Raw genomic sequence first — 10,716 nt, 5'->3', positions numbered from 1 at the left:
AAACATAGAACAATCATCCCGAATAAACAACTGAAGACTAACTGAGGAGAAGTCTTATAACCAAGGATTTACAGAAGCCACTTTGAAACTAGTAGGAAAGGCGGAGATCCGAAAGCATTGGCCCCACTCCAGCGGACAGCTGCTGAGGTCCCAGAAGTATATCTATCTCAGCTGTGGGGGGTTCTGAGCCTAGAGCACTAGGCCTGGAATAGGAACTCATATAACATCTGGCTGTGAAAAGCAGTGAGGTTTGTGTCTGCCAGGGAAAGACAAATGTCCACTGAAGACCAAGCACCAACTTATTAATTTTTAATTGATTTTTATTTACTAATTTGAGAGAAATATCGATTTGTTGTTCCACTTAGTTATGCATTCATTGGTTGCTTCTTGTATATTCCCTGACCCAGAAGCAAACCTGCAACATTGGCATATCAGGACAATGCTCTAGCCAACTGAGCTACACGAAAGGGCCACAGGCACCCTCTTAAAGATCCAAGAAATCTTAAAAGGCCTACTTTAAGAAAAATAAGAAGAGGAAGAGGAAAGAGGAATATAGTTTAAAAAATAAAGTGACAATAAATACATACCTATCAATAATTACTTTAAATGTAAATGGCTTAAATACTTCAATCAAAAGACATGAGGTAGCTGAATGGATAAGAAAACAAGACCCATATATACAATGTCTAGAAGAGGCCCACCTTGGAACGTGAGACACAGAGACTAAAAGTAAAGGATGGAACATTATATTTCATGCAAATGGAAATGAAAGAAAAACTGGGGCAGCCATACTTACTTTTGACAAAACAGACATTAAAACAAAGGCTGTAAGAAACAAAGAAGTACACTACATAATAATGAAAAAAAAGGAGCAATCCAACAAGAGCATGTAACCCTGGTAAACAATTATGCACCCCACATAGGAGCACCTGAATATGTAAAGCACATCTTGCTGGACATAAAGGGAGGGATTAATACAGTCATAGTAGCGGGTTTTAACACCCCCATTGACATCAAAATCAATAAGAGAACAGCAGCCTTAAATGACACACTCGATCAGATGGATTTAATTGAAATTTTTAGAGCATTTCACTCCAAAGCAGCAGAATATACATTCAAGTGCATATGGAACATTTCCTAGGATAGATCATATGTTGGGACACAAAACGTTTCAATAAAATTAAGACGATTGAAATATCAACCATCTTCTCTGACCATAGTGGTATGAAACTAGAAATCAATCATACACAAAAAACAACCTGAAAAACACACAAAGACATGGAGGCTAAATAACATGTTACTAAACGAGGAATGGATTAACAATAAGGTCAAGGAAGAAATTAAAAGATACCTTGAAACGAAGCAAAAAAAGGTAGGCTGGAGGGACAGAGTTGGAAGCAGCCAGATGAACATTGACCCCCCCATAGCCTTAAACCAGGCTTCAGAGGAGGGAAGGGTTGATTATATTGGGAAGAATGCAATTTCTCCAAGTACATGCTACATGTTTATTTTTTGTTGTAGTCAGAGATGCATGCTGTATTCTGTGGCCAGAAGTCATATTATTAAAGTTTAGACTAAAGGACAAATCTCCCCTAGTTTTATTGGAAAGTGATAAAAGTTAAGTAAGTAGAACTAAAAAATCAAAATTCAATTTTTCTAGTGTGTTCAGTGAGGTCACTTCTGGGATTGGTCCCATGGTTAGGGTTGCTCTGTGGCCGCTGTGCTATCTGATAGTGGCTCTAAGCCCAAGCACCCAGGGGCAGCACTCCTTTGCCTACCTCAGCCCAGAGTATTGGGGCTTTTCTCCCTCCCTCTCCAAGGGTGAAGGAGAGGAGCTTTACCCCCAAATACACTTCCTGTAGTTAGTCTTCCTAAATCTCAAGAATTCTTTTGCCTTCTTTTGTAAGAATTAACTCTTACAGTATTATTTTTTCCCTCATGAGTTCCTAAATTGACAAAGTTAAGTTTGTTTGAAATTGTAATGCCTCACAGACTCTCATGACCACCCGCCCACCTCCTTCCACTGATGGAGTTCCTTCCGCAAGTGGCAAAAGCCAAGAGTGAAGGAGGCAAAGTTCAGAAGCACAATATTCACATTGAATTGTTTTGTTGTTGCTCTTTGAAGGTAAGTGAGCCAATTTTTTTCCTGGAATCTCTTATCACTAAGGGCCCTAGCAGGTTTTGCTCAGTGGCTAGAGCATTGGCCTGCAGACTGAAGGGTCCCGTGTTCAATTCTAGTCAAGGGCACATGTCCAGGTTGTGGGCTTGATCCCCAGTCGGGGGTATGCAGGAGGCAGCTGACCAATGATTCTCTCTCATCACTGATGTTTCTGTCTCTCTCTCCCTTGCTCTCTGAAATCAATAAAAATATATATTAAAAAAATGGATCCCTCATGTTTTCAGTTAGTATCAAAAAAGATTAGGGAGGACATGCAGTTAAGTATACACACGGTAAATAACGTAGGACCCTTCCTTGTAATGTTGATGGTATTGGCTAAATAACATAAGTAGCAATTTTAAACAAATTTTGAATGAAAGCAGCAGAAGGAGACAAGACTTATTTTTTTTTAGATCCTTTTATTTTTTAAAGGATTGTTTTAAAATTTTAAACTACAAAACAGATTCCATACATTCTGCCATAAATAAAACAAACAATAAGGCAGGACTCTACATAAGCAAACTGAGAACAACTGTTTTCAGAAAAATGTGATAAAAGCTTTACAATCATAAGCCATCCAGTTTTAAAATAAAACTATTGAAAACTCACAAAATCTTCAAGTGGCACATACAAGACACCCTTGAAGAGGGAACAAAATGTGGTTCTGCCATTTTTCACTGTTCTCAGTTCCATATTGTAAAATTCACACAGGTTGGTTGGTGTTCTTTCTCAAGAACCATATGATAGAGGCACCAATGACAATACAACTTTGTTTCCAAGAACCTTGTAACAAAGCATTGTCTCTTAAACATATGACGTAGGAGGCAAAAAGGGAATCCTGGATAAAAGTTTTCTTCTAGAGGCAGGTTTTGAGCCCGTTTCACCGAATTCGCTTCTGCTGCCGTGCTCTATAAATGTCATGAACAGGAGGGACGACAGCTCCCTTTTCCTCGTCGTCATCTGAATCCTCGTTGGGCCTTTTGACGGCCTTGGTGAGTACTGCATTACTTTCCACCGGGCCATTGCCTTCCACAGCGAGCTCCGGGGCTCCGCCAGTAATGAGCCTCACAGCTTCCTCAACAGCTGATGAAATAAAACAAAAAGGGCTTTTGGAAGATGTTGAAGATCACACTGGTATGAGTATGTACTACTTTGGCTACTTTGTAGTTAATTTCATAGCCTACTATTAGCAAAGCATGGTATAGTACTAACAATAATTACGGGAAAAGACAAAAGCTGCTAACTTCAATAAAACTTTTCATAGGCGAAGTCTAATAGTGCCTGTTCACATGAATAGAAAAGATAAGCTTTTATGACATGTTACTTAGTGAAACTAGAATATGAAGAAGTCTCTGTGCCAAGGGTCACTCCGCTTCTTTGTACTTCTATGAGATGGCTAGCTGGTTTTGGAAACTTAAGTGGCAAAGATTAACAATCTCTCCTGCATAGGAGACAACAATGTGAATTCCACTGTAAGAAGTAGAGTTTTCATGACTTACTATTGGGAATCTTGCATCTTCGGAAAATTTCCATCAGTTCATCCACTTGTACAAAAGGACCCTATTTTGATACAAATAAATTTTATTTATTCTTAAACTTTTTATTAAAAATATTTTTAAAATTACAGTTGACATTCAATATTATATTAGTTTCAGGTGTAGAGCATTGTGGTTAGACATTTATGTAATTTATGAGGTGATCCCCTGATAAATCTAGTACCCACCAGGCACCATACATGGTTAAAAAAAATATTTTTTAATTCTCAGATTTTATAAACAAGTTTTATTGATTGATTTGAGAGAGAGAGAGAGAGAGAGAAACATTGATTTGTTGGTCCATTTATGCATTCATTCTGTGTGCCCTGACCGGGGGATCAAACCTGCAACCTTGGCACACTGGGATGACGCACTAACCAACTGAGCTACCTGGCCAGGGCCATAGTTAAAATATTATTGACTATATTCTCTATGCTGTAGTTTATATTCACATGATTATTTCATAACTGCCAACTTATACTTCTTTTTTTTTCTAATATATTGATTTTTTACAGAGAGCAAGGGAGAGGGATAGAGAGAAACATCGATGAGAGAGAAGCATCGATCAGATCAGCTGCCTCCTGCACACCCCCCACTGGGCATGTGCCCGCAACCAAAGTACATGCCCTTGACCGGAATCGAACCTAGGACCCTTCAGTCCGCAGGCTGACGCTCCATCCAGTGAGCCAAACCAGCTAGGGCCAACTTACACTTCTTAATCCCTTCACCTTTTTCATCCGGTCTTCTAAACCCCCTCCCATTTGGCGACCATCAGTTTATTCTATGTATCAATGAATCTATTTTATTTATTTGTTTTTTAGATTCCACAAATAAGTGAAATCATATCTTATTTATCTTTCTCTGTCTGACTTATTTCACTTAGCATAATACCCTCTAGGTCAGGGGTGGGCAAACTTTTTGACTCGAGGGCCACAATGGGTTCTTAAACTGGACTGGAGGGCCGGAACAAAAGCATGGATGGAGTGTTTGTGTGAACTAATATAAATTCAAAGTAAATATCATTACATAAAAGGGTACGGTCTTTTTTTTTTTTTTTTAGTTTTATTCATTTCAAACGGGCCGGATCCGGCCCGCGGGCCGTAGTTTGCCCACGGCTGCTCTAGGTCCATCCATGTTCTTGCAAATGGGTATTATTTCATTCTTTTTTTTTTATGACCGAATGATATTGCACTGTATATATGTACTACATCTTTTTTTTAAAAAATATAATTTGATTTTTCACAGAGAGGAAGGGAGAGGGATAAAGAGTTAGAAACATCAATGAGAGAGAAGCATCGATCAGCTGCCTCCTGCACACCCCCTACTGGGGATGTGCCCACAACCAAGGTACATGCCCTTGACCGGAATCTAACCTGGGACCCTTCAGTCTGCAGGCCGACACTCTATCCACTGAGCCAAACCGGTTAGAGCTGTACTACATCTTTATACAATTGTCTACTATCCAACTGGACACTTAGGTTGTGTCCTTATCTCGGTTATTGTAAATAATGCTGCAGTGAACATAGGAATGCATATATCTTTTCAAATTAGTGTTTTGGATTTCTTTGGATAAATATCCAGAAGTAAAATTGCTGGATCATACGGTAGTTCTATTTTTAATTTTTTGAGGAACCTCCATACTATTTTCCACAATGGCTGTATCAGTCTGCATTTCTACCAACAGTGTACAAGGGTTCCCTTTTCTCCACATTCTCACCAACACTTGTCTGTTGATTCATTGATGATAGCCATTCTGACAGGTGTGTGGTGATATCTCATTGTGGTTTTAATTTGCATTTCTCTGGTGATTAGTGAGGTTGACACAAATTTTAATCCCCCAAATCTGACAAGTTAAAAAAGCACTACTTTATATTTCCCATAATACAAGAGGAAAAGCACGCAGTTACTCTAACTCACAGAGCAAGTATCTATCAAGAAAACTGTGAACTAACCTGGAAACAGATCGGAGGAGGGAGAAGTTTCATTAAAACAACAGCTGCAGGTGGTACTGGGAATACTCCACCGGGCACAGGGTGTAAACCTGGAGCTATAAGAGAAAGAAAAGCAAGAATCAGACGATGGAAGAATTTTTAAGAGCTAAAATAAGTAATTTGTACATAAAGATGTTCTATGTCTATGTTGCTTTTTTCTGGACATTTTAAAGTTGTGTTCAGGGCTTTACACATTTGAACAAACTCAAGAGGGTGAGATAGTGAAAGCCGTCTCGACCCCATGGCAGAGAGTAAACTTAGATGACTTTGCATAAGACAACCCAGGGTCTGAACTGAAGTCCATTGTCAAAGACCATTTCTAAGCCTCACAAGCCATTTGTTAGCAATCCTGTTTAAAGTCAGTTAGGTATTCAACAACATGTTTAATCATAAGGGGCTGGTTCAAATAGGATCTAGAGGGACTACTGTCCATTAGTAAGTATAAATAATACCAAACAACATGACTGAAGTAAGTTTCCAGGTGTACAGATAATCTGTATGTAGCAGCATTTCTGAAAGCTGTCTAAGTATCACTGCCAAAATGGGTCACTGGAATCTGGGTTATTGAGTTTTTTGTTTTAAAGACATTCTTAACATAGGTCAAAGATTACCGTCTAGTCCAGCCGTGGGCAAACTACGGCCCGCGGGCCAGATCCGGCCCGTTTGAAATGAATAAAACTAAAAAAAAAAAAAAAAAAAAAAGACCGTACCCTTTTATGTAATGATGTTTACTTTGAATTTATATTAGTTCACACAAACACTCCATCCATGCTTTTGTTCCGGCCCTCCAGTCCAGTTTAAGAACCCATTGTGGCCCTCAAGTCAAAAAGTTTGCCCACCCCTGGTCTAGTCACTGTCATAGTGACCCTAGTCTAATAGTGAACCTACAATGGAAAGGTCACATTTCTTGCCCCCCCACACCTCTGGATTTAAATCAATACTGGATCTAAAGTTATGGCTTACGTGCTAAATGTCGTGGCTGAAATGGAATCATCTGCTGAGTATCTGGTTTAGGGTATTCTGGTTTTCTATCCACTTCATCTTTCAGAACAGGCACTATAGAAGGAGCTACAACTGGGTCTGGAATTATAGCTGCTAGCTTAGCACGGGAGACATCCTGAAAATGCAGAACAGAAGAATCCTAAACCTGAAAAAGGGACTTATAGAGTATAATTGTGCAATTCTACAATCTTGAGGATACACTGAATAATTGGGTAAAAACCACAGAAAGAGAGAATGGAGAGGAATAAGCAAGAACTTGCTGATGGTAAAGATTGTAAATACTCAACAAGGAAAGCTAAGAGGCTCTAAAGATTTGGTGTTTTTTAACCTTACCCAACTTGTTAATCATTTAGGGGTGGGGAAAATCATTTAGGACATTTGTTAGATAGACACAATCTTTTGTGGGTAAATACGTAAGACTGGGCACCAAGTACATTAGGGTAATTTGGAAGAAAATCTGCGATTCTGACACCTCTCTTCCACTGGAATTGAACAACATCCATTTAAATGAAGAAGCTAGATTAAGTGAGGTCCTGCTTCATGAAAGCTAAAATAAAGTTTATCATTGCTTACACTAGTTAAGATTAAGAAGAATTTGTTAATGAAATACAATATTCCCAACATACAATTACAGGAAGAAGGAACACTTACTGAGCAGCCATTATTTGTCAGATAATTCTGGCCCCTTATTTCTTTTTTAATGAGGCAAATAGTAACACCTCCATTTTAGCGAAGTGACTGAAAACTCAAAGAGGCTGTGGTATTTCCAAGGGCATACAGCCAAGTAGAGAGGATTAGGAGCACCGGCCTCTCTGACCTCAAACCCATCACCGTCTTCACTTTAGTATGTGGCAGTGCCCCACCAGGGCCGAGAACAACTCTCTGAAGGAAGCCTCCCATTAGCAGATACCCCACCCCAGAGAAGTGCCTCTGCTACAGGCAACCTGTGTCGCTCTACCTGTCTGGAATCAAGAGTTCTTTTGCCACCATCAAGGGATATACAAGCTTTCACCTCAAATTCTGCTCACATGCAGTTGGAGGCAAATCTAAATGAGTAGGCCCACTGGGAATTACTCTTTTCTCACATTCCCTCTCTAACATGCTACACACACAGAAACACATGAATCTTTCCAAATAAAAGAGTAGAAAGAGAAATATAAGATGGAAAATTCATATTCAAGACGTTTTACTTGGAGATAGCTCTTTATTTTCATTAACTTCCAGAATTTCCATTTTCATCTTTGCAAAGTTGAGACTTTTTCTAATAAAGTCACACAGTCTAAAGTATCTTTGGCTTTTTTTTTTTAAATTTTGTTTTATTGCTTAAAGTATTACAAAGAGTATTACATATGTCTCCTTTATTTTTTCCCCCTTGACATTCCCCCGGCCTCCCCTACCCCCCAGTGTCTTGTGTCCATTGGTTTGCTTATATGCATGCATACAAGTCCTTCCGTTGATCTCTTACCTCTCCTCCCGCCACCCCCCCATCCCAGCCTTCCCGCTGTAGTTTGACAGTCTATTCGATGCTGCTCTGCCTCTGTATCTATGTTTGTTCATCAGTTTATAATGGTCTTTATTATCCATAAATGAGTGAGATCATGTGGTAATCTTTGGCTTTTCATTGAGAAATAGTTAAACTAGAAGGAGAACCTGCTCAGCCCTGGGCAGTAACCCCTTAGTTCAGAAAAGGAGCTTGGGACTGGCACAGAACTGGAACATCCATTCATAAAAAGGTCTGAAGTTTAATTATGAGTCATTTTTCTCAAATATTTCAACCTGGTTTGGACAGCAGACCAGTGAGACCCAGGCCAAAAGAGGGCAGCGAGGAAATGGAGAATGATGGTCAGGAATACCCTAATGCTGGCTGGATTAAGGGGACCAATCTAGGACTCTTCCCTTTGAATTTTAACCTTGGTCTTTGCTAACATGACCAAGAAAAATCAAGAAATAATACAACAATGGTTTTCTCAGCAAGGGCTATTTCTGGGGCCGTGTAAGCATTAACTTTTCCTCCTGGTCAGAACAGGTTCAGGTAGCCAGATTTGTTTTCTTATGACTCAGTGGTCTACACAGAGGAGTTCCTTTCCTAGATAAGCTAATTTCCTCAAGGGCCCCTGGAAGGATTGCTGTTTCAAAGACATAGATCCCACAAGGAAATTTACTTATTTAACAAACTGTAACATTTCTTCATTATACCTACAAATATGTACCAGGAGCTACATTTGGTTTAAGATCTATCCAAATACATTCAGTTTTAAGAACTATTGAGGAAAATATATAATACCTAAGATGACAGTCATATTTTCTTTTGTTTTTCTTCCCTCCCAGCACTTCCATCTATCTGCCCATCAGACATTAGGGCACTGACAATTTCAGGGAATGAAAGTATTTGTTAAATTTCATTTTGTTGCCGAAACCGGTTTGGCTCAGTGGATAGAGCGTCGGCTTGCGGACTGAAAGGTCCCAGGTTCATTCCGGTCAAGGGCATGTACCTGGGTTGCGGGCACATCCCCAGAGGGAGATGTGCAGGAGGCAGCTGATCGATGTTTCTCTCTCATCGATGTTTCTAACTCTCTATCTCTCTCCCTTTCTCTCTGTAAAAAATCAATAGAATATATTTTTTAAAAATTTCATTTTGTTGTATTTGTTAAATTTCATTTTGTTCAGTACTTTTTTTTATAAAATCCTCACCCGAGGATATGTTTACTGATTTTTAGAAAGAGAAAAAGGAAGAGAGAGAGAAAGAAACATCAATGGGTTGCCTCCCGAATGCACCCTGACTGGGAATTGAACCCACCACCTTTTGGTGTACAAGATGACACTCCAACCAACTAAGCCATCTGGCCAGGGCAGTACATTTGATATTCAGTGTTTCATAAAACCAAGAAAATTCCCTGAACTTTTTTCTTGTTTTCTGCAAATCTATTCTAAAACTAGATTATTTTCTACTTCAGAATTTAGAGTGAAGTTTATCCATGAAGTGTTCTAAAACTTCAGAAAAGTAAGGACACTACACACATCTTGCCCCTAAGTACATACCTTATAACCAAGTGCTTTTAGTTCACTTGCAGAGCAAGGATATAAATCCATGAACTTGTATCTATCTACCAGTAAAGCTGTTTCTTTGCCTTCATACTCTTCCTTGAATGCTGTAAACCGTCTTTTCTCCACTTTGAGTATACTAGCTAGATCACCAATATTACTTTCAAAAGCTAGAAATCGGGCCCAGATTTCTCTGTAAGAAAATAAATATAATCAATACTTAATTGTTCTGGGTTTGGGGCAGGAAATCCATTTATTAAAAAAAGGCCTTATATTTCCCCCTCCCTTTTAAAAATTATGTCTCTTTTTTATTATAAAGACTTCCAAACTATAGAAAAATAGAATAGTGCAACAAATATATCATTACCTAATTACCTAGATTTAATCATTACTAATATTTTGCCATATTTTCTTTATCTTGTTTTTATTTAAGTATTTGAAAGTAAATTATAGACATCATAATATTTCACCCTAAAGACTTTTATATTTAAGCTCTGTTGTGATTTTTTATTTAGCATACCTTCCTATTCTTTGTGGTCAATAAGACAGATATTTACCCTGGAAAAGGTAAACTCCAGGTGGAAGAGCTAAAAAAAGAATCTGGATAGATTTCCAATTTCTCCTGAATAATGTGGCTTCACTTTTTGTCGAGTGGCATGAATTACAACATAGAATACATTCTTCATTCAATTTTATGAATAAAAATATAAAAAAGCTCTCTATTTTTTCCCATTAGTATGGATCACTGAGGATCAATTTATGCCTCACTACTATTCTAACAGCCAAAATTAATTCTCTGAGGCTCTAAGTGTCATTAAGCGCCACTGTACTAAAGTAATATACTGAATACCTATTACATACCAGGTATAAAACTATCACAAAAATCCAACACTGGTAGAGATTATTGTTACTCGATGGGAAAGTAAGGATTGGCAAGGTTATGAAATCTGCCCAGGGTGTAGTTAGCTAAGCTGGAATTTGAACCCAA

At 38.6% G+C, this 10,716-nt stretch overlaps 1 protein-coding gene across 2 annotated transcripts in view; it reads right to left on the bottom strand.

Moving 5' to 3' along the window:
• Positions 1-2,557: 2,557 nt before the first annotated feature.
• Positions 2,558-10,716, bottom strand: part of CSTF3 (cleavage stimulation factor subunit 3) — a 76,488-nt gene continuing 68,329 nt past the window's right edge. For both annotated transcript variants that reach the window (XM_059709758.1, XM_059709759.1), the window contains 5 exons: positions 9,726-9,921; positions 6,648-6,801; positions 5,646-5,740; positions 3,658-3,718; positions 2,558-3,241 (listed from right to left, as the gene is read on the bottom strand). In XM_059709758.1, the coding sequence (XP_059565741.1) occupies positions 3,039-3,241; positions 3,658-3,718; positions 5,646-5,740; positions 6,648-6,801; positions 9,726-9,921 (709 nt within the window). In that variant the 3' untranslated portion in view covers positions 2,558-3,038. The remainder of the gene's footprint in view (positions 3,242-3,657; positions 3,719-5,645; positions 5,741-6,647; positions 6,802-9,725; positions 9,922-10,716) is intronic.

Source organism: Myotis daubentonii, chromosome 9 (genome assembly GCF_963259705.1).
Source record: "Myotis daubentonii chromosome 9, mMyoDau2.1, whole genome shotgun sequence".
Lineage (NCBI taxonomy): Eukaryota > Metazoa > Chordata > Mammalia > Chiroptera > Vespertilionidae > Myotis > Myotis daubentonii.
This window is presented reverse-complemented; position numbering and strand designations above follow the sequence as displayed.